This window comes from Wyeomyia smithii, chromosome 2, assembly GCF_029784165.1.
Source record: "Wyeomyia smithii strain HCP4-BCI-WySm-NY-G18 chromosome 2, ASM2978416v1, whole genome shotgun sequence".
Lineage (NCBI taxonomy): Eukaryota > Metazoa > Arthropoda > Insecta > Diptera > Culicidae > Wyeomyia > Wyeomyia smithii.
The window spans coordinates 108,842,341-108,867,966 of NC_073695.1; the positions used below are offsets into that span (position 1 = coordinate 108,842,341).

Genomic DNA, 25,626 nt, shown 5'->3' on the forward strand with positions numbered 1-25,626 from the left:
CAAGCATGTTTTTGAGTTCATTCTTCGTTTCATTTATCAATGCCTCCTCAGTTTTCAAGACAAAATTGTTGGAGTAGATCATACGCTTCAGATTTGCCCAGAAATTCTCGATGGGACGCAGCTGGGGGACGTTGGACAGGTTCGCCGACTTGGCTACCACCACATCTGTTTAACTGAAGAACCAAAAACGAGAAAAAATCTCTTTATTTTAAGTATCGACATCTAGCGGTGGAGAGAACGCATTTAACACTCGAAATCTTATTACACTTGTATTCCATTTAGTCATCAAAAAGACTGTATGAGCTCTCGCCACTTTTATGTCGAGAGAATCCCCGGTGATGGTATACCGGGGGTGCCTTTTCACGATAATCGTACAGTACCACCCGCATACGTGCAACGATTTTCATGTACATATATTTTTAATGAATTTCATTGTTGCCCAAGTTGAAAACTGAATATCTTGACTTATGACAATCATTTTTTTTACATTGTACCTAATGTCGTAAGCAGTGCTGTGTATAGCGCGTCTGATATGCGTTACTTGCAATGTTAGGTATAAAAACGGTACTAGAAAACAGTATTGTCGTTAGTCGAGAAATTCGATTTCCGAAGTCCAACATCCGAAGTTAGTCGAAGTCCAACGAAATTATTCAATCAAAAATCAACTAACAGGTCAAATAGTTTCAACAGTCGCGAGGTGTACGATCCAAAAACAGTTTTTTGGCGCATGTTCAAACTATTGGAGCGAACTGTTCGAACACTGTGCACTGTGAAATCAATGTAGGATGGAACAGCAAAAAATGCATGCGAAAGCTTGGGCACCGATTTTCTGCAGAGTTTTGTTCGAAGTTGCATATCTTCTGTGCTACCACATCGATATTCAGCAACGATCGCTTTAAGCAGTGGACCGACGCCTGATCCGGCCAGGACACCACGACTTCGCCCTCATGGTATTTCTTTGATCGACACAACCTTCGGCAGGCACCTCGCTTTGTGAATTTCTACGTCGACGGCCAGTCCGGAGCGAAAAAGAGTGTCTTTGACATCCCATTTTGACTGATTGGGAGTCACAGTAGTACCTTCTTCGGGAACTTGGTATGTGACCTCGGAGTTCCTTCGTGGAGAAAGTAAAATGCGAAGTGCCCTGCCAGTCTTTGCCATCAAGAGTGAGATAGATCTCATCGTCCATTACCACCGATTTGCGATTTGCCGGGGAAATTTACTCGATTTACTTATTCAGTCGCTGCCGCTGTGTCATTACCCGCAGCTCTGAGACCAGTGGACGGGGCTGCCCCATGTTCGCCATGTACATTCTCACCGTTTGGCCGGTTGCTCCAACCTCCTGGCCAAACGCTCGCAGCAATGTAGTTACTTTTCCCTCGATCTTCCTCTTCAACGACCTTCGGAGCTTCTTATCGCTCAGGGCCGTTGGCTGTCCGTTAGAATCCTCTGCAGTTCACTGTAAAATCTACGAAGCAAGTTATTTACAGAGCCAGCAGAGTCTCCTAGTTGATATCAGCAAGTACTCGAAGTCACATGTCCAATAATCATACATTAGGCAATCGTCCTCATCGTCTAGAGAGATTGGTGAATCGATACCTTTATTCAATAAAATAAATGGTGCGTGTTGAAAATCAACTGAACGCAACGAAATCGGAGGCAAAACAAGATCGAGATGGTCTGGCAGGTTGACGAAGGCGAGATCCAAGGGAATTGCGAAAGTGATTAACTTGCGTCAAACCGGTTGCGAAGAGAGTTTCCGTAAGATTGCACTCCTGATCGACAGATGCATTAGAAAGAACATATCCGTTAATTTCGTCGTCAAAACAACTTAGGGCGAGACGGTTGAAGTCTCCTTTGGAAAGTACAATATCAGCATATGACGAGTGATCCGAACATGTTTGCATTGCACTTGCGTGTGTAGTTCTTAAGCAAAGTTGGGTGAGAGGTGCAAGCTAATGCGAACTGCTACTTGCTCGAGCCGATCACAGTCATTCAATGACACGGAGCTGCAACTAAGGTGACTTCTGACGGCTATTAGCACACCGTCACCTCGAGAGTGAACGCTAATCGCTTCGTTGCGAAAACAGCGGAAAAGAGTGTAATCGGAAGATATTTCTGCACTGTCGATAACGGCGTTGAGCCACGTTCCCGTAGAAACACTCACGTCGTAATCACTGCTACTTAACAATAACTGCAGCTGAGTGATCTCGGTGCGCAAACCTCTCTCATTCTGGTAGTACCTGGACCTGGAACTTTTTCTGCCGCAATGGACAAAGTGTTGAGTGCCGGAAACATTGGAAATTACGTATCATCGTTCAAAGTGAGTGCGTACATGCCTGTATTGATGGTTTGGAAGACACCTTCTCCGTTCTCGAGTACAGGACCTGTAGGTCAGTGGTTGAAATAGCTCGACGGTGCCGAGGGGTCTTCCATAAGGCTTGCAGGTGTACATCCCGGTAATGGCTGATTTCAAATGGTGTGCAGACGGCGAAAAGGTGATATGATGTTGCAGAGAAAACACCATCGTTAAAAAGCGGTTCACTAAAATGGTCGCGAGTATCAGGTACATAAACATCAGAGGAATGATGATACTTGCCTGGTGTAGTGAACTGGAAGACCCTATCTCCGACCCCAAACACAGGACCGGAAGGCTGTTGATAGAGCATTGCAAAGGCGCGACTGTGGTGGGGGGATCTAGGCTTCCAAAATACTAGTAGGAGCGCTTTCTGGAGGAGCTGGAAGCTACTAGAAATCATACCTGGGATAGCAACAGCGGTGTTGTTGCTTTTTTCGTTTTCAGCTGTGCGCGTAGACTTTGGGCTTAGATAAGCTGCTTCGCCACATGCCGTCTCTGAACGTCTTTGTTCTGAACTCATGGGCAAGCTCGGCTCATCTCTAATCTTTGAAGCTACCTTACATGTAACACCGTTTGATGTAATCGTCATCCTTAATTGTACTTTTCCAAGAACATTGAGTTACCAGACGAGGTTTCGTGGGCGCGGAAAGCATTGTAAACAAAAGTTTTTGATCTTCCAAGAAGTGTTGCGATCCCTTGTTGGGTTTCTCCGCTTTGGCATTTAACAGAAAACTCTACACTGAATTTCATTTTTTGTTTCAAACTATATCTATATATTTGTCTGTCGAATTGACATTAATTTGAAGACTTCGAAGTTAGATTTGCTTTAGGGATAACGTGATCATGATAATAAAATAGGGTAAAATTCGAGGTTGGTTTTATTTTTTTGTCGCAAAATTTCCGAAGCTCGCGCAACTTTCGATCGAAATGATTGTTTTTTTTTGCGGTTCAATGTTTTTGTTATTATAGTACGCATGTTCGCCAGGCTTAATTGAAGATTTCGATAGGCTAATTTTATTCGTTTGTCCGTCGGTGTGAAAACCGAACAATATTGAGTCAAATATGGAGCCAATAAAAATGATGTTCAAATGATAACGATGATAAATAGAAAACACTGGACGATTTTTTACGTTAGTTTTATAGATTAAAGTCTAGTATTACAGTACAGATAAAACTTTCACCATTACAAAGACAGTTTATACCAGTTTTGTACAAAATTTACTCACAATATAACATACAATGTCATTTTTTTGTAGAAACGGATTTATCTTCGTCGTGAATGAATCGAATCGACTAAAAAAATTATTTTATATTTAATATTAAACTGTTTGATATCATTTCAATGCACAGGGTATGCTATGCACAAGGTACAGTAAACATCGAAATTGGTTTCATACTCTTTGAAAGTCATGGAACGGGTACCGAAATTATTTTGTACCTATAACCCAACCCACCTTATCAGCTACGAATCTAAATTCCGCTAAGTGAATACGAGCAGTCCCGTATCTCTAACCTGAATATTAAGTTCACTCCAAACTTTTATTATTATTCGAAGTAGCCCCTTTTGTTTCGCTTCGTTTTTATCACCTATGTAAAGACGACTTTGATTGACTCACAATCACAAAGGAAGGCCGATCGGATCGCGGCTGACTCCGCCAGTTGCGCAAACAATAGCTCCTGACAAATGGGTGCAAATAAACTCGAACAAACAAGCGATCTTGTGAATACAAATTTCCACCGATCCGTAAAGGCAACGGTGACCACCCAAAACCGGTCGTCGAGAGGTTGAACGCTTCATTCGCGTAATTAATTAATCAAGCTACCGTGCTTAAATCTAATTTATACAAATTTATGACCAGTAACATACAAAGCGCGATGGAAGATTTAAATACGACTCTACGGCAAGTATCGCGCGGCGGGAAGCATAAGTGGAGAGCCGGAATGGAAGAACGCGTTTCAAGCTTCCGAATTGAGCTCTTCCAAAATAAACAAGTTTTATTGGGGAAGAACGCGCTCTGAAACTGGAAGGCCGGTTGTTACTCCTTCCCCCAACTGGATTTCGAGTGTTATAAGTCAAACAACAGGAAACGTACAAGATTCAACGTGACTTGCGCGAAAACACGTAAAAAGTTCCCGGTCTGTACGCAACATGTTTCAACATTCTCGCGACGATCGTAAGATTTTTATCGAGTAAGTCAAAAATCATTTGAAGTGTTTATTGCAATTCCTGCAGAAGCTGGCGCCAGTTTCGCATCCGAAGGCTTTGCTTCTGGACTTTTTGTAGATAAAAACCATCATAAAACAGCCGTTAGTGCTGGCTGTTGAATGGGCTTGACATTCGTGTGGCGCTCGGAAAAAGTTTTCCTCACTGTTCATGTTTAATTAAAATTTACAAAGCAATGAAGAAAACAACTAGAAAGAAGGCGGCCAAAGCGTGAGAAATGGGCTTCCCTTTCTCTCGCTTGTTGCTATGTCTTCCTGCGATGGATGATTGCTTTTCGGTTTATTTCAATGACGTAGTTGAAGAACAGCAAGAGGCTTTTCTTCACAGCGACCCCAATGATATGGTGAATTTGAGACCATGAAAGCCCAATTTTGGCATCCTAATACCTCTCTGAGCAATTATTTCGGGTGTTGCAACATGCGTAAGTATTCGAATCACCGTTATTGACAGAACATATCACACAGCAAGTTACATCAACGCAATAGTTATTCGTTTCGTTTGGAATAGTATCATTTTCCCGATGCAATGAACTATAAAGTACCACGGATTTGTAAGTCAGCTTTGAAATTCACAGTCTGTTCATAAATCTTGTAATCACCAACGCATAATTTTATGATGGTACGAGAAAAAAAAATAACAATCGTCACTCGTACCGATCGGCCAACATGAAAGAAGGAGCGACTGAGAATCGTGATTTCATAGTTTTTTTCCTTCCTTATCGGCTGATGTCGATAATAGGTGGGCGATTCGAATCGGTAAAGCCCTTTCATCATCATCAGCGGCTCTTCCGAAAGCTGCTGACCTGCGTCTCCATTAGTCTCTCAATAGAAAGCTCATTCTCACGGTGAGTCTCTTTCCTTTCACCGCGCCGTGTCGTTCTACTGTATTGTGTCCGCGAGAAGCGTTGGCTGATGAAAGTCGAAACTGTAGCTTCACATCGAGAGAGAAAAAAAACCAACCCGAAACGTTCTGAATGGCGGACACAGCGAAGCAGAAGATTAACGCGCTTGATGATTATCACACTTTTCCGTTGATTAGTTTTGACAGAGGTTTCCGCCCGGGGAATTTGCTGTTGTTTTCCCGAAGTGACGGCTTGATGTTTGTTTTGGAATACTGAAAATAAATTGGAAGCAGATGTTTACGGGGATAGCATTTGGTTTCGGTTAGCGGAAGTCTTTGGAATAGATTTGATTTGCTGGCTGTTATTGCCGACGCAGATTACAATTTTGAGAAATTTGATTGCGAGATTGTTTTTTATTAGCGCGAATTTATTTCACTCACTAATTCAAGCTTTTGTTCTGTTCGCACTCGCATTGAAAAATTATTTGACTTCCAATAGTTATAGAAAATTGCGACTGTATTGTCGCTTTTTTCGATACAATTTTCAAATTTCATTGGGAATCGCCGAAAGTGTAGAAAATAACCGGATCGGATTTATGAGATGTCGATCGAAGACAATACACAGTATCATCCCGTGATGAATTCTCCAAAAATTTATCTTCAGTCCAGTCTTGACATTCTAAAACTTGGAACGATAAACGCAGTGACCAAGAATAACCATCTAAGCGTTTAGATTTAACTACTCTAAATGTACCTCGTATTGCAGCTCCAACACCCTGCAGGGTTCTTTGATATTTATTGTCTACTTATAATAGCTTCTTCCACAATGCGCAATTATTGTGTTATTCTTTTTATCTTTTGTTTCGCGCTACCGTAAAAACAATTATTAAGAGTTTTAATGGATGAAGAAATTGGCTGGAGTGATAAATGTTTGTGCCTGGTTAACTAAATTCAATGGTGTTGCTCCATTACACACCTTTTCCTCGCAAGTATAATGTTTTCTAATGCTATGTTGAAACTGGTATCTGTAATTATCGGCACTTTTCATAACTCAACTCTCCTGGGTTGATTTCAATCAGACTCTGACAGGTTATTCTGGGGCAAAAAAATTGTGAGTAACATTGGTAGCGCCGGTCTGTATTTATTAGGTAGTGTGCATGAAATTTGCTCCACCCCCCCCCCCCCCGGGATCGGTTACTGACGCAATGTTATGCAGATCATCAATGATCTGAAAAGCAAAAAAGCTGACGGAATATTGAGCAATAAAGTATGAAAGCTGCATTGAATCGATCGCTTTATTCTTTTAGCAAACATCGACTAAGACGAGCTTAGCTACACTTAATTACTTGTTACATTGAATTAAAAATTAGGAATAAAAAATTGTACAGCTTCGTCCATTTATCCGGTGTATCTTAAGAAAGCAACCTTGCCGCACCAGTGTCAGTAAATTTTGTGTAAACAAGGCTCGCTATTGACTGTTTCGGTTGTAGAGGATGTAAAGGGGTAGGCTCACGTACATTTTCTGAGCGCACCTGAACTGGTCATTTGCCCTAAACCAAAGTTTATCCAAACATTATTAATTCGGTGATATATTCTATGTTTCGATTCATGATACTGAATTTACTCTACAAATCTTACGAAATCAGAACAAAATTTTGCATGTAGCAACAAGTTCAAGGCTCTTATGGGATACCTTAGAGCTGACTATGTTAAGTCTAGTTCTAGAATCCAGTTCCTAGAATCAGTCATTTAAGTCATGAGGTGATACTTTGCAAGTAATATTGGGTATTTCGAACCTACTTTATCTCGTAATCCAACCTATTAGAGTTATGGGTTCCAGCAAAGAAGTTCAGGAGGATGAACGTGATGCTAGTGTGTATGTAGTTTTGAGTATTTTATTTTGAATTTCATTTTTCTCGTAATACCAACCAGCTAGAAAACTGCGGACTTCAAGAAACTTGTCCAAAAAGTAAAGGGGTTTTAGTTTATGAACGGTTTGGTTGGATATAAAACCACTACGTGGCGCTATTGTGCATTTATTTTTAAATGTTTAATTTATATCGAAATTCTAACTACATAGAAATTTTCAGTATTCAGCTACTCAGTGATTTAAGTTCCTAAGAAGAAATTATACAATTTCTTTGAAATAGTTTTTTTTTCGAATAAGCAGTGCTAAGAATTTAGTATAAAAAAGCAATATCGAACATTTCAGGTTTTTTTCGTATTTTACTGCATTTTTTCATCAGTCGAAAAAATGAAACCTTGATTGCCTTCAACAGATTTAAGGGAAGGGCGTAAGGGGCAAATGCCCCGAGCCTTTCGACACAAGGGGCCCCTCTTGTCCTGAGTCAGACGTGAAGACAGAATAATGACCTTTTCTTTACTCGTCACCTTCCAGCAAAGCGTTGAATCATTTCAAAATTTGAAATTTTCTTACCTCTAATTTTTTTAAAAATAGAGGGCTTCATGCAAATATCTGCCCCGCGCCCTCCACCACCTAAACCCAGCCATGGCTATCAGGCATTACTTATCGTAGTTTTCACGGAGACTTTTTTCAAATAGACAGAATTTCAAGCCCTGCCGCTAAATAAATTTTAAAGGCACCCTAATGTGAATAGTGGCGTCATCCATCGTTCAGCAATACCCACTAAGTTCATATATTTTTTGGCTGACATTACCATCCATTAGTTGGCATTGACCGAAGACTGCAAATTTATAGAAAGTAAGAATCGCTAGAGTGCTGATTAAAATACGAAGAATTAGGTGCATACTAGCACCACATAGTGATGGAATTCGATACTAAACTTAAAATCACATGATCCCCTTCAGAACAACTTTGCTGAAGACCGCAACTTTGAAGAAAGTCGGATTCGAGACATAAGTTAATCCGAATCAACCCTATGATGTTATATGGCATCATTTGACACATTGATCATTTCTCGACTTGACATGTAAATTCTGTAACATTTCCATCATTTGGCAATACTTTTTGAACATCAATAAATACCACTTGACAGAGGAAATCACATCATGTTTGTAATTTTTTTCGTGCTCAATAGCGCCAGGTAACCGTGGAATTTTACACTGAAGCCCTTGACCTTCTGAACCTTCTGGTCGTCGGAAACACGAGATATCAGCCTATTCCATGTGGTGCTTAATTTGTTAATGGGTACTGCAATAAAGTAATTCCGCAAAAACACGGGAAAAACCATTTTAATCGACCATTTTTGAATGGTTAAAACTTCGCATAGATGTTTTTATGGGCGAAAGATGCCATTTTGTGCTATTGGTTAGAGATTGCCAATCCGCTCACGAACTGATCTAAAGAACTGGTTCTTCAAAATGAGTGAGTGAAAACTTGCCATAGTTCACCCACAGGCACAGGGGTACGCACAAGAATGGATAGCAAAAGTCGAAAACAAAGAGCAAAAGCACTGGTTCACTGGTTTTCTGAATCTAGATGCAGGTAATCCACTCGCGAGCAAATCTCAAGAGTCACCGCTTTTAAAGAACAAAATATTTTGCGCTCGGTAAAAGGGGGTGTAAAGCTTACACATGGCTCTCGTAAAAGTAAAAGTAAAACGAAAAGAGCGAGTGAGCGGCTAAAAAGAAGTACAGTACAACATTTGTAATTTCAGTTGCCAAAACTAGAACTGTGCCAAAAAAAGAAACCTCTTTTGTTATTAATACATATATTCAATTTGAGAATTCAAAATTATTATCAAAATTTATTTATTTATATGATTCAATAGGTTTTTAATAATATCCGTCGTATATAACGTTCAGTAATAACGAATTTCATTCTCAATTTATTCTCTCGCAGCGCTTGTACAACAGCTTCTTTGACGTCAAACTCTCTGTTCCATTTGAAAGCAAGGGATTGTAAACGACGGCTGGTTCTAGATTGTCAGACCTGTTATATACGACAGTGCGTTGTTTACAGTTCGAATCAAATACACGTTAAATTTAACTTACCCATTAGTGAGAGAAATTTCACCCATTTTTGAAAAAGCTGCACGAGTTTTTATTGAGTAAACTTTTTACCCATTAGATGAATAACAGCTACCAATTAGTCTTTTGATAAATTTTTATTTGATTTTCTTAATTTGAATTTTGCGCTTCATGATTTATCATTGTAAGGGAACTAAATTTAATCACAATGAGCAATCCTACAAGAAACGAGCAACCAATTTAAACGACCATTTATTATTTGGCTGAAACTTTGCATAGATATTTCATGGGCAAAAGATGCCATGTTGTGCTCTTTGTTTATTTTTTTGGAACACGACTCATTTTTGAGAAGCTATTGAAAAATGTTATTTTGGAAAGATATTGATGTTTATAAAGGTTTTTAGGGCCAAATTGGTTTGTTTGATCGGTATGACATCTTCGGTAAAGTTGTAGATAACAATTTGTCTTAACGAAAAAGTTACACACCTTGAGAAAAAAAATTTTTTTTTGTAAAATAAGTTGAAATAAAATTCAAAAATAATTATCTATAAAAGATTTTTTGATAAAAATCTTCTAAAGATTACCTTAACAACAAAACCGGTTCGAACATGGAGAAATCAGGAAAAAATATAATTTTTCGAAAAAACAAATTTTTTTCACAAAAAAATTTTAAAACTGAGACTTTTTTTGTGGAACTGCTCCGCCTGCTTCATTTGATATACATTATGAAAAACATATACTTTGCGTGTAAACAAACAGAAAAAAAAGACAAGAAGACCACGCGGGAGAATTCCATCGTTACAAAATCGTTAACAGAACAGCCCCCCACGTAACTAAGCATATGTCTACGGCATATCGGTACTCTTGGTAGTTGAGTTCGTTAGAAATCATCAGGCATAAATTGTTTTCAGATCCAGTTGAATCAGTTTAAACCCAGAACTAGAGTCAAAATCATCTCAGTTTGTTGTATAAACTATTGTATACTATGTATTATAAAATGTTGCCAAAAACGGAATCCTTTTGTTGATAAAATCGGAAAGTGCCAAAAACGGAGAATGCCAAAAATGGAACATGCCAAAAACGGAAACCTACTGTAGTTTACTCCGCTCACTCCAGTTTTATATTTTTATTGGCTATCACGCAAGCAAGCTATTTCTAATTTTTCTTTTAGGCAGTAAGTGAAGGGATGAAGGTAGAAAAATGGATTACTGAAAAATACGATATAAGAAACTTAAACAAATATAGTTCAACAGGTGGGACCTCCCAAATACATTTACTGCCTAGAAAAAAAATAAACCATATTTTTTTATAGAAAAACAGGTAAAGAAAATACTAAAAATTATTATTAGAGAAACGATTTTTTATCTATTTTTTATGAAAACTGCAAAAGATTAATTAAACATTGATGGCTGTTCGATCATGAAGAAATGCGAAACCAAAAAGTTGGAATTCAAAGGCAGAACGTTGAGTTTCAGCAAAGTTTTAGACAATAATTTTGTTTTTCTAGAGAAAAATTTTGATAAAAAAAAACAAAAAAAGGTGGAGAAAAACAAAATAAAAAATCAATATTCGTGAAAATAAATATTTGTTTTTCAAATTTTTTTACAATGTAGAACACTAAAACTCACATACACCGGATTCTCATTTCGCCTGTTTAAAATCTGTCCACGTGGTATGTGGATGGCCTCTTATTTGAAATCTATTTAATGTAAAATCAGTGTAAGCGATACTCAAAAATACAATAACAATTTGTATTTACATGATCCTCCCCCTTTTGCGGGGAGAGGGTTGCATATTTGGCTAGGACTGGTTAAAACATAAAAATCTCGCTACAGCCATGAGATAGAATCATCACGTCTTCGATAAAGTCAAATGCGACCCCCTCCCCGCAGAAAGGAGAGGATCATGTGAAGACAAATTGTTATTGTATATCTGAGTATCACTCACACTATTGATATAACATTAAACAGATTTCAAATAAGTTAATTTAACGCCGAGATAAACCTGTTTTAGTATTGTAGGGAAGTTGGGGCAAAATCGACATGTTGCTGATATTTTACGTAGATCAGACACCTATCAATCGATTTCTGAGACTTTTTTACTCAATATAAGATATAATTTGACTACCACTTTCAGATATTAGCGCATTACCATTAATGCTCAGACATACTCGATATTATTTTGTTTTGTGAAATATACTACAACCGTAGAATCACCGTTTTGAGCTGTTTTTGTCCGATTTAAGATCTATTTTTTTTAAAAGATGGGTAAAAAGATATTATAATAGGGGGACAAACTCTTAGAATTTTTATATTTAGCTTTAAAACAAAGTGGCGTCGAAAAAACATCGAAAATTTCCGATTTCTCAAAAATTCAAAATGGCGCCATTGTTTCCCCTTATGTTGAAAGATGTTCAAACTCGGGAAAATTTGGTTTTGCATTAAACTTCATCAAAAAATCATAAATAGAAGCCAATGCAAAAAAATGTTGCACTGTGTTATCATTTCTTCCGTAAGCTCGCAACGGAGTCAACTGATTCCTTTTCCCGAGAAAAATATATTAATTTCGTTTGATTCTCCAGTACGAACTTTCTATAAGCAAATCTTTGGTGCTATACTTCATTTCTGTTTATTGTACACTTTGCGGCCGTTGAAAAGTAAAGGTTTCTATGCCTGATATAAAAGAACAAATCCGCATCTTAAAAATACTCTTATCACGCCCTGACAAAGTTATTTTCAATTTGAAATCGACAATCGATAGTGGCACTGTTAACGTTCGCCTTCAATTGAAAATCATTTGTTTGATTTTCGAACACTTTGGGAGCCGCATGAAAACTGCTCGAATGCTTGAAAGCGAAAGTGAAGGTTAACGGTGTTGCTATTACGTGACGATTTTCAAGTGCGCTGATGGAGACAGTAAATCACGCTTTTTCTAATAGAGGGAATGTTTGGTGATGAATGAATTATTTACTAATATTTATTCAGAATTTATATTGTGTGTTCTGCTACCAACGGTGACATATCAACACTAAGTAAATCACGCTCATAGAGGAAATGTGAAGACATGACCCTTACATAGCAAAAATGTTTGTTATGTGTTATTTTCAGTAAACACATGGGACAAATCGATTTGGCTTTATTTAAAAGCAAACATTTCTGTTTGTTGTTCTGTAATGTGGTACAACATTATCGCGTTAAGTAACAAAATGTAACATGTGAATGACATGACGCTATTCAATTCGTTTGAATGCATAATGCAATCAAAAATGATTCTGAAAATTGCAAAAGAGCATATTTTGTTTAGGATTATTTCAGAACCTTAATCAGCAGAGTTATAAATTTGTAGAAAATTAAATATATAAATGAATAACATCGCCTGAGCCGACATTATTTTTACCAGTGATGAAATTTCTGTTTGACGGTTTAATATCACATTATCTCTATTTAAGCCAAACTTCAAACTAGATGTGTAGTTATGCCAAAAAGTTTAGTGACCTTTAAAAAACAATTGGCAACCCGATTTTCAGACCAAAGTGTAAAGAAAATCGGAGTGAACGTTTTTGTGCAGAGCATCCTCTGAATCTTTACACAGACATTACCAGGATTATGACGTATACGTAGTTATCTACTCTCGGCCGAAAATTTTAAATATTTGGAATTGCTTAGATGATGTAATGATTTTCGAATAAAATTGGTCTTCCATATATAATGTTTTGTAAATGCAGGTTTTGCCTTTAGCTTATAAGATATTTTAGACCATAAGGCATTAGATATAGTTGGCCCCGTAAAACATTAATTTGTATTGGCCGTGTCAAATAAATGTTGTGTGAAAAAAAATGCAGGTTACACTGAGGTCGCTTTTTACGCGGGTTGTTTTTATGCATTTTTTTTAAACGGGATATTTTCACAATAACCCGGGTTATTTTTACTCGATTCGGAAGATTATTTGTATGCGGTATCAAATAAGTTTAGTTTAAGTGTATCTACTCTATTTTTTTCAAATGCGGTACAACAAACCGCGTAAAAAGCGACCTCAGTGTATATAAATCTTCAAAATGATTTATTCTTACCATTACAGGAACTCATTAACAATTAACTTGCTGTAAATTTCGTCTAAATTTTATTAGTTTTAACTCTTTGTTTTTTTGTACCTTCATACGAAACACCAAAACAATATTTCTAGGAGTTCCATTTAGCTCTTTCTACGAACATATTTTCGGAGATTTTATCAAACTCTCTACAAATCATTACGAGCTTTAAATATAAACTACGCTTTGTAGTTCCCACTTACTCGCTCCAAGCGTGAAAACCTATCGGCAAACTGTCTCAATTCTCCATAACAAAAAACAACACAACCGGGTCCCAAATTGTTTTATGAACCCACTTAACCGGTGAGCTAGAAGCAATAAAATTAAGATTTGTGAGTCCCCCATTACGTCACCTGGTAGAAAAATATAACTGTGTACACAGCCAAGTTTGGTGTCTGTTTACTTTTCGTTTTCTGGTTCTGTTTGTTTTCCATTCATCCTCTCCATAATGCAAGCAAAAAAAAAAGAAACTAACAGCAATCGGCTCCAAATAATGCCATAAATAAACATTTCGCAGCCTGTTTCATCCATCCGTTACTGTCCAATTTGGCATAGGTTGGTCCGTCGGACGGGTTTTCAGCTCTTGAACGGGTGGGGACCCTTGCGAAAATGCTTCAACCTGCCACTGTGTGCCATTCACGGCAAGGACAAGTTGCATAAATTCAGGATTAAGTCAACAATAAATTTAACAAGCACAATTTGAATCACCAGTGCAACTACGGCTTGTGTACACTCAAAAGAAGCAGCAAGTCGGCCGGAATAAAAAAAAAACAGTCGAAAAGAGTTGACTATGTAGTAAAAATACTTTTCAACCTCAGTTATGGTTATAAATTCAGTTGAAAAATTATTTCGCAGTTTGTACATTAGTAGCGTTAGATCAGACTGACAGCGATGCTGGTAGTAGTCATTTTCGCAGTTAGTTTGAAGTTGACAGCCTTGGGCCATTAGAATGTTGGGGAAATTGATTCATCATTCAAATCAGAACTTATTCGTTTCAACATTGCAGTAGTGCCCGAGAGCTTACCGTAACCCAACCTTACTCCTTTATCCTTTGTTGTCGCCATTTGTTTAGTTTTTACCCGTCCATTTTCGGGGTCTGGTTTGCGTGACAGTACCATATGCAAATCTTATGCCATTTTTCCGTATATTTTCTCTCTTGCTCTTCGCTGCAAAACCCATTTTTATAGCTTATTTTTCGTCTCATTTCTTCCACAGTTTGCCGGTCCTGCATCGTGCGATATTTGGAAAGTAATAAATTCTGCCCCAAATGTAAATCGTACAGCAACAAAACCATCACGGTGGCTAATTTAAGGTAATTCCAACACTTGACTTTTCACTGCAAATTGCCAACGAAGGAGAGGGAAACGCTTCACGCCCACGGCAATGCTCGGGTTGAAATATGAACCGTACCGCCGTTGTCGTCCAGCGATCACACCTACCCGTATCCTCCTCGGATGACGAAGAGGAAGCAGCGAGTTCGCTTTTTAACAACTGTCAAAATGATGAATATTTGAGCACTTCAAAATTAATATTCAATTCCTCGCTGTTCTCCATTTTCGTTGCCGACGGCGGCGTGGCAGAATTTAAAATCATTTCTTTCACCGTGATGCTCTTGATTTCCAGGCCGGATCGGATATTAAAATCGTTGGTGTACAAACTGGTTCCGGGGCTGTACAAGTCGGAAAACCAAAGAGTGGCTAAATTCTATGCCGATCAATGCCAAGACGACTCGTCCGCTGCTGGCCGCGGAAAGGGCCTGGAGCACAACTACATGGACGATCAGAACTTTTTTTCACCGGATGAACTGATTAGGTACTGATGACCCTAGGAAAACCTCTAACCAGACGTTAATCGTTTTTTTTTTCACTCTTTCCGTTCCGAACAGCTTATCGTTACAGTATCATCATGACTCGATAGCCGATTACGATCCCAAATCCACTACGCTACCCATTACCTATCTGCACTGTCCGGCCGCCGTCACCATTCACCATCTGTACAAATTCATCCTGACCAAAAACGGGCTTCAACTGGGCAACGAGAGAATCCAGATGGACATCATCTACGAAGACGAAATTCTACCGCACGAGTTCACACTGATGGATGTGGCGTACTGCTACGATTATAAGCGGGTGAGTGTTGAAAAGGAAATGTTTTGCTTTCATTACGAAGGTGGAATTCTATTGCTTTGTGGTGCTGTAGTAATGTTTGGGTTTAATTATAAAATTCCTAACATTCGCTCGGCCAATGTAAATATATTCATTTTTTCACGTTGAATTTGATATTACTGTGAATAATTGAATGTGAATACAAAAGTTTGAGGTTCTATTGTATGATTTTGGAAAGAAACAACTACTAAATAATGTTAGACAAAGTAAATCATCGTACAAATTAAGGAATTTTTTTTTTAATATGGGTTTTAACCTTCTCACATTTAGTAGAGAACTTTTGATAGATGTCAAGTGTTATTAATACACTTAAGTCGCATACATTGAATACATTTAGTATGTTTTTCTGGGTTTTCTCAACGAAGTTACAAAAAAAAAAAATCACTTTGATGTAGGCTAGAGCGGGGCTAGTTGGTCATTTTTGGTCAAAATATTCTCTAACTTTTTGTGGGAATATTATGGCAAAAACTCATTACATGAAAATGTTGCGTTAAGTCTGAAGCTATAAACGACTCAAAATAGTTTACGATTTTGCGGATATTTTATGTTTTTTGAGTTGATGTCAAATTGTCCAACTAGCCCCTCAGATGCGATGAGTTGGTCTGGATATGGAGTAAATTGACCATTTTTATTTCGGAAGGACAATTCAGTTATCCTTCCTCACTGAATTTGCGGCAGCCTGTAGCGTCTCAGCGAAAGTCAAACCTCTTCCGGATTTTTGTTTATACGTTCGCTTTCCGAAATCTCAAACCATGAGAAAAGTAGCTCATAAATTTCATGAAACAACTCGTATTATTCTTTCATACCCGACGAAAAGTAGGGGAACTGCTCCATTATTCATCTCAGCCTGTATTTTCATCTCATTCAACATGTAAACACAATTGAAAACAGGAAAAAACGCATATTCTCTTCTTAAACCAATCTGATAATCCATGGAATGGACTCTTCTTAGTTCACTTTAAATTCCTCATAAAGTATAATCCCCATAAACTCACTTAAAAGCACTAAATTTGATATTATAGTCGGGCATCTGCTCTCGAAAACTCGTTTAATTCAATCACCTACCTCAGAAAACGAAATTCGCGCATCGTTCTATACGGCTACAACGGGTTTCGTTCAGCAGCCAACCAAAATTTTTTCATCACTAGCGGACCACTTTTCATTTAAATCACTAAACAGAATCACTCACTACACCAAGAATACTTTAATCTTTGAAATGATCACCTCAAATTTCCTAAAACAAGCTTGAATTAGCAGAAATAAATGAGTTGAATTTCTACAATTATTAAATTTCAACTGTATGTATTTTCATCTGTTTTCACTGCGTTGAAGAAAATCAAGAGTTGCCAAATCAGTTCCTGTTAAAACGAAAGAATCATATCGAAAATATTGAATTATTCCGACATAATTGACATAAATCTACAGCACTGTAGTGGTTACCTAGGTAACCAGTTTTGCACGTAAACAACTGCAGCGGATATTTTTTTTTTTTTTTTTTTTAAAGGTGGCGGGGAAATCTGCAAACAGACACCTGAGAAGAGAACTCAGGGTGTGGGGATGAGACTAGGGGAGAGATGCTGGGGTAGTTACACTCGCCCAGACACCTACTGATCCCTGTCCCGACCCACTAAAACCCCTCCAGTCTCCAGCCCTGGTCTTCCCGGAACGACGGTTAAGTATTACGTCGGGGAGTGGCTTTTGTGCGTGATGTACCCTCTTTACTCTTATAACCTCCTAGCTAACTACCTGGAGACTGGTAATTAGCTACCACTGGCGTGTTGGTGGTTGACCCGCCACACACGTTGCAGCTCCAGAACAATCTGAGAGGCGGCCGCACAGACCGCGTTCCAGATGTCCGGGTCGTCGCACATCCTCCGGACTAGATTGTCCGGAGTAGTGCCAGGCCCGCTCACAGCCATCATGTTGCTCCTCGCTCTTGCGAAACGGGGGCATACGAAGAAGACATGCTCAGCAGTCTCCTCCTCCTCCACGCACTCGGGACACATGGGGGACACCGCGTGTCCGAACCTGTGCAGATATTGCCTGAAACAACCATGGCCTGACAGGATTTGTGTCAGGTGGAAGTTCACTTCACCATGTCGTCTCCCGACCCAGCCGGATATCTCCGGTATGAGTCGGTGCGTCCATCTGCCCTTTGTGGAGTTGGACCATTCCCGCTGCCAGCGGAGCATCGAGAATGACCTTCTGGTACCTCGTATGCCCCTTGTGTCACGTTGGTCGAAACACTCTCTGTCCTCCTTGATGGCGATGCTGATAGGCATCATGCCGGACAAGACACAGATTGCATCGTATGACACCGTACGATACGCACTCGCAACTCTCAGGCACATGAGCCTGTAGGTACTTTCCAGTTTACCACGGTAACTGTTAGTACCTAGCGCTCTGGACCACACTGGCCCACCATACCTAAGTATGGACGAAACCACGCTGGCAAGAAGTCTTCGCTTGCTGCCATAAACCGCTGAGCTATTGGACATCATACGAGATAGTGCTGCAATAGCCGATGAGGCCCTCTTACAGGCATAGTCGACGTGACTCCCGAACGTGAGCTTGTCGTCCACCATAACCCCCAAGATCTTCAGGGATCGCTTCGAGGTGATGGTCTCCGACTCTGACCACCGCCTATTGCTCCGATTTACGGTTGTTCACAACCGTGACCTCCGTCTTATGATGCGCGAGCTCCAGTTTCCTGGAGCGCATCCAGTCCTCGACCTTGCGTATACAGTGCGCGGCCGTCAACTCGACCTCCTCGATAGACTCGCCGTAAACCTCCAGCGTTATGTCGTCTGCAAAGCCGACGATCACAACCCCTACAGGGAACTTGAGTTTCAACACTCCGTCATACATGACATTCCACAACACCGGGCCCAGGATAGAACCTTGCGGAACTCCTGCGGTAATTGGGACGCACTTCTGACCCTCCTCCGTGTCGTAAACAAGTACTCGATTCTGGAAATAATTTTCCAGAATCTTGTACAGCGACACCGGTACATGGATGCTCCTGAGCGCGAGCGCTATGGAGTCCCAACTGGCACTATTGAACGCATTCTTCACGTCGAGCGTGACGATTGCGCAGTAGCGTATTCCCCTTCTCTTGCGCTGGATTGCTACCTCCGCCGTCTTGATGACGGAAGAGATTGCGTCCAGCGTGGACCTGCCCTTCCGGAAGCCGAACTGGTTACTTGCCAGACCGTGTACACCCTCCGTGTACCTCACCAGTCTGTTGAGGATGATCCTCTCAAGCACCTTGCCCGCGGTGTCCAGCAGGCAGATAGGCCTATATGCCGATGGGTCCCCTGGCGGTTTCCCAGCCTTCGGCAATAAGACCAGTCTCTGCCGCTTCCACCTGTCCGGAAAGAGACAGTCATCCAGGCACCTCTGCATGACTGCCCTGAACAGCCAGGGGGCCGTTTTTATCGCCAGCCTGATCGCCAGGTTAGGGATACCATCCGGTCCCGGTGCCTTGCTCACCTTTAGGGATTTGGCGATCACGATGAGTTCCTCATTCGTAACCCTTGCCTCCTCCCCTGAGCGGATATTTAGGTAACCTAATACGACGGGCTGCGGCTACGTTCATTCATGATGATGTATTTCATTCATGATTAACAGTGTGATGAATATGGGGGCGTCATGAGATGAATAATTGATTCAAGTTTTGAGATGGATAAGGAAGCGTTGTGAAAAATGGTTTTGTTTTACAAAATTTAGAATAAATCTAGCTAATTTTACTAACTATACAGTGCTAAACGATTCCATAAGAGTACGTAAGCATATTTAGTTTGTTTGTTCAATGATTCTGTGAAAATTTGGTGTTTAATCCGTGCATTCTTCGTGAATATCGGCTTAATGAGATGAATAATGGAGCAGTTCCCCTATATGATGAAATCTGTCTAATGGTTTGATTGAACACTAAATCAAAGACAACATGGATAAATTTGGAAACCGGCGCCGATTTCTAGATTCGCATCTGCAATCACAAGCATACTACCAAAGGCTCATTAGTTTTTTTGTTGTTGAAAACTTGCATTCGATGAAATTTTCGTCGGATAGGAGGCATTTGTCGATGCATTAGTGTAGGTTATAATTATTTCAGATCATAACTCGGCATTTATAGTGTCCACTGAAACATTCATAAAAATGACGACGAAATGAAAATTTAACCAAATTTTTTATCTTTTAAACTAAACGGTTTTGCTAAGCGAACACATGTTGTTTTCGTTTGGTTTTAGTATGCATCACGAAATGCGTCGTTCCTGGAATTGCATATACAGTAACTGTTCGCTAACTGGGTGCTGTTTAACTGGGCTGCTTTTTAACTGGGCGTCCGCTAACTGGGCTATAGCCCAGTTAAAAAGCAGATGAACGTCAAAAATCAGCGTTTTTCATATTGCTGTCAAAACGAGATAGGGGCACATGAATAGTAAATTGAGATTGATTTTTTCAGTTCAATGGATTTTGGTTGTTATCACATATGCGATCCACTAGATATCCACCTACTGGTTTCCAGGTCGAATAAATATTTAATGAAAAGAACTGTTTCCAGGCAACGTTTAATGCGAATAAAGCACACGCGAGGCCAACAATTTATTTTTTCTCATTTTTTGTTCATCAATCAGAATTTTTAGTGTATTTGTTTAAAACATTTTCAAATTTTCGCTGATATAGTTTTGCCTAGCGCCATTATATCCGAATCCCCCTCGATATTTCACGACATTTGAAAAGTCAGCCCAGTTAGCGAGCGAAATTCGTTAACTGGGCTAGGCCCTCAGCCCAGTTAGCGAACGAACACTGTACAGGTATACCTCGATTTTACGCACATTCTCGTTTTTGAAATGTGCGTAAAATCGAATTGTGCGTAAAATCGAAGCAAGATTTTTAAAAAAATATATAGTCCAAAATTAGTTCATGTGATCGGAAACTTGTAAGGGAACATCCAATTATTACGTAACGTTCGAAAGGAAGGTTAGAAAATTTGAAAACCCGTACAAAAAAAATAATTCAAATAAGGGAGTGAAATGGGAGGAGGAAGGGGTCGAAGGAGGTAATTATTTGCGTTACGTAGTCAATAGACGTTCTCTAATGGGTCCAAAAGATTCGGAAAATGCTTGAAAGAAATTACCTATAACAATGAATATGGGTGTGTGTGTACGTATGTATGCATGTGTATATGCGAGTATGTATGTGTGCATATATGTATGTGTGTATGTATAAGTATAAGTGTGTATGTGTGTATGTGAGTATATGTGTGAGTATTTGTATGACCACACATTCTTCAACCCACATATCGTCGACATCCATTGAAAACAGCCTCTTTATTTTGCAACAGTAGACGTTTTATATAAAAGTGTTATGAATTTACTTCAACAGAGGTTGTATCCGTATGACATTATATATTTTACACGTTAGACACGTACACAACTGTAAAGTAGTTCGCTGTTTCCCAGAAGCGGTGTTTTTGTTACTGTCTCCCAATTTTCGGCAGATTTACCAGTCTATATAAACAGCCCGTTACTTGTGAACGATGTCAAATATATAGAATCCTGCGATATGCATAATTTGAACAAAAAAAATTGAATTAAAAATACTTTTGGCAAAAGTGTACGTAAAATCGAGGTAAAATGTGCGTAAAATCGAGGGTGCGTATAATCGAGGTATAACTGTACTTGGTTACTTGAATTCATTGATAAGGTGCATGGACCAACCAGTCCCGTTAGTATGTTAGTATGTTAGTATTTTTTTTCATATCATGGCGAAAATTTGTTTTACACAACTCAAAACTAACAAAAAGTACTTTCATTATGCATTGAACTAGGTTTATTTCAATTTGGCTAGCTTTGTTTAGACAAAAAGTTTCAACTTGAAAACCGAGTAGAATTGATGGCCAATTTGGCACCAACCTGTATTTAATATACGTCCTAATAAAAACTGTACTTTTTTCAGTCATTTAGTTTCTCTGGTTATCCGCTACATATCACCCATATTACACGACTTTTTTGATACGTAGATTCGAAAATATTCTCATTGACCAACTTACCCCGTAACCAACTAGCCCCGCTCTACCCTTCTTCGCAACTTCAATTTATTGTCTGGTACATAAAACAAGCTTTCATTAATCAGAAAAAGAATTTGTTTTAACCTGGAAATTTATGCGAGACAAAACCTAGATCAATCAGCGAATTTTTATGCAATCAGAAATTATTAACTGTTTCAGCCAGTCTTCTTATTAGTGGAATCAAAAACGATGTTTTTTTTCTAATTTTTTTTTTTGAGGTGAAAATGAATAGAGAAGAGAAAAAGAATTTAGGAAAAAACGTCAAAAAAACACAAAATGGCGAACTTATTACCAATCTCGCTCAGCGGCTCGTCGCTAACAACATAAACGTTGTGCACGATTTCGGCCATCCTTTTCATCTATTTCACACAATAGAAATATTTTTGTTTTAGAAAAGGTTTTTCTCATATAATAATTTACTTTTGTCAAAATCCGTTTAAAAGAATAATAAAAAATTCAAAAATGTTCTATTTCCGCAACCAAGGTGTCAAAAAAATTGGAGAACATTTTTTTAGAACTGTGGTTGAATAATTGCTCATTTTATCAACGAATGTAATTTTGTATAAAAAGCTGATGCAGTTTTTAATTTTATTATCATGCATCCCAGTACAGCACCAGTCACCGATGAAAAATTCGCCATTTTGTGTTGTTTTGCATGTAATTTTCTTTTCTCATGTCCTAAGTTACCTTTACCGTGCAAAGGGAGGGATTTCAAGCATGGGAGGACTGATGGCTTCCTTCTGCATATTACCGCATTTTGGGAATGCCTCATAAAATATCGTTAATTTGTTGACTAACTCGCAAATATTCATTGTATAACGGCAAAACTAGCACCAGAACATCCAATTTAATCAGTTTGCACATTTGGTTTTGCTGTGAAACCTTTGAAACATTTCAATCTTGCTTTTTTCACATCACTATTTTTCAACTCCCGGTGTTGTTTATATTTTCTCACCGGTAACTACTAGAATGGTCCAAAGTGTGGTCCAAAGCATAATGCCCAGCAACTCATATCCCTACCTCCACGTGGTACCGACTGGGATACGAGCAACCAAGGGAAGATCGGTGAACCGGTGGGAACTTGGTCGTATGCTGACAGGGAAGGGGGAGCTGCTCTCCTAGGAGGGCAGCTTGTCCGAGCGTCTGTTCCCCATGTTAGGGGCGGCTCAAACAGCGTCTGATTCGGAGCGGACGGCTGAATTATGAAATGCGGCGTCTCGCCAACTACACCCAAGACGGCAGCCCCGTCGCGAGACTAGGCATCCGCGGCCCTAGTAAGGCAGCATGCCGATCATTAAAATACTACGAACAATCAAGAATTGAATACGGACCGGTACAATTGGCAACGACCTAGGCGACGAAATAAGGACGACGATTGGAAGCTCGGTACATGGAACTGTAGATCGCTGAACGCCCCGGGTGGCGACCGGATTCTTCTGGATCAGCTAGAACCCCGCCACTCCGACATCGTTGCGCTCCAGGAGCTTTGCCGGAAAGGAGAGAAGGTACGGAGGATTTGTGGCCGCAGGGCACAGTACTACCAGAGCGGCGGCACCACCAATGAGCTGGGTACCGGCTTTATAGTGCTGGGCAGGATGCAGAGTAGTGTGATCAAGTGGCAGGCGATCAGCGACAGGTTGTGTTTGTTGAGAATAAAAGGCCGGTTCTACAACTAAACTATCCTCAATGTGCACTGCCCTCACGAAGGAAGACCCGATGTAGAGAAAGAAGAGTTCTACGCACAGCTGGAGAAACTCTACGATAGCTGAACGCGCAGATCGGTAGGGAAGAAATCGTCGTCTATCACCTTTAACCAGGAGGTTCGTGGGTCAGTACCAAGCGGGTTTCATGGGAGCCCGTGCCACCACGGACCAGATCTTCTCAATCCGACAGATCTTATAGAAATGTCGCGAGTACAACGTGCCCAAACATCACATCTTCATTGACTTCACGGCGGCCTATGATACAGTCGATCGAGAACAGCTATGGCAGATCATGCACGACAACGGATTTCCGGATAAACTGACTCGATTGATCAGAGCTACCATGGCGCAAGTGATGTGCTACGTGCGTGTTTCGGGGATACTCTCGAGTCCCTTTGAATCGCGCAGAGGGTTGAGACAAGGTGATGGACTTTCTTGTTTGCTGTTTGACATCGCCCTTGAGGGTGTGATCCGGAGGGCGGGTATCGACACGAGGGGCACAATTTTCACAAGGTCTGTTCAGCTTCTGGGTTTCGCGGAGGACTTCGACATCATATCACGTAACTTTGCGACGGCGGAGGAAACTTACGCCCAACTGAAAGCCGAAGCTGGACGGATCGGATTGCGGATAAATGCGTCGAATACAAAATACATGCGAGCGAGAGGCTCCAAGGAGAACAACATCAGCCTCCCAACTCAAGTCTCTGTGGACGGTGATGAGCTTGAGGTGGTCGATGAGTTCGTGTACTTGGGGTCACTGGTGACCGCCGACAATAACACCAGCAAAGAGATCCAGAGACGCATCCAGGCAGAAAATCGTGCCTACTTTTCACTTCGGAAGACACTTCGATCGAACCGAGTGCGACGACGCACGAAGTTGACGCTGTACAAAACCCTGATAAGACCGGTAGTCCTCTACGGGATCGAGACGACAACGCTTCTCGCGGAGGACCTTAACGCTCTTGGAGTTTTTGAACGGAAGGTGCTACGGACTATCTACGGTGGAGCACAGACGGACGACGAAGAATGGCGACGGCGCATGAACCGCGAACTGCACGCGCTGCTTGGAGAGAATCCCATTGCAAACCTGGCGAAAGTTAATAGGTTGCGGTGGGCCGGTCATGTCGTAAGGATGCCGGACGGCAACCCTGTGAAATCACTCCTCTTCAGCAACCCTGCCGGCACCAGAAATAGAGGGGCGCAGCGTGCACGATGGCTCGACCAGATCGAAGGAGACTTGCGGGTGATGAGACGCCTGGGGAACTGGCGAAACACAGCCCAAAACCGAGCAACATGGCGACAAATTCTTGATACAGCACGAGCCACCACGACTCTCGTCTGATTGGTAAGGTAAGGTAACTACTAGAATATTTTCCACAACTACCGCTACGTAGTAGTCGCGTTACCGCTCGAACTTAGTATACTTATCTAGTTACACTAATGAACATTGTGATCGTTACTAATTTCCGCGAAAAAATGGGCGAAATGTATTGAAACTTGCCTCTGAAGTGTAGAGCCTCAAAAAATCCCGTTTTTTTGTTTTTTTTCAAGTCAACTGCTTGTGTCAAGTTGTGCGCCAGTGTTGTCAGCACTATGACAGTAGGCTGCGCTAACATATTAAAGTGTTCAAATTGATGATTTAGTTGAATTTTATGGCAATAAAATAATTAAAAATTTGATAACTATGTACTTTATAAGCATGCTCGTATTCGGTCCCGTTTCAAACAAAAGCGGGGGGTACATAGCGTGTAAAAAAATCGCGTTGCGTAAATTCCGAAATCCGCGTGAATAAAAACCGCGCAAACTACGAAATCCGCGTAAAAAACTGCATTTGCTAAAAGCTTTCAATCATTTCTGCTATATACTTTCGAAAAAGAATTAATAGCAGTGTTGTTTCCACCTGTGAATCGAGCTGAATATCAAGGAAAAATTTAAAAAGTTAAATAAAATCAGTGCAAATTCAGTAACCTCATCGGGCATTCCTAATAAGCGAAACACGAAAAATCAGTGAAAACCGCGTAGAAAACTACTTTTTTTGAAAAATCCGCATAAACTCCGAAACCTTTAGTGTAAATGTAAAAGATTGCTTCTCTGTGCCGCACTTTTCACTTTGGGAGGATTTCGCGTAAACTTAACCAGATATTGGTAGCACTCTCTCAAATTCTAATGAAGCTTTCTGGGTGTGTAGACCTTACTAGAGATACTCAGAGTGAGAGACAGAGAC

General features: G+C 40.1%; 1 protein-coding gene across 1 annotated transcript in view; it reads left to right on the forward strand.

The window, feature by feature from the left end:
• The window catches only part of LOC129719808 (uncharacterized), a 122,697-nt gene that overhangs the window by 77,446 nt on the left and 19,625 nt on the right, over positions 1–25,626 (forward strand). The window contains exons 3-5 of the mRNA XM_055671214.1: positions 14,677–14,773; positions 15,085–15,273; positions 15,347–15,670. Coding sequence (XP_055527189.1) covers positions 14,677–14,773; positions 15,085–15,273; positions 15,347–15,670 — 610 coding nt within the window. The remainder of the gene's footprint in view (positions 1–14,676; positions 14,774–15,084; positions 15,274–15,346; positions 15,671–25,626) is intronic.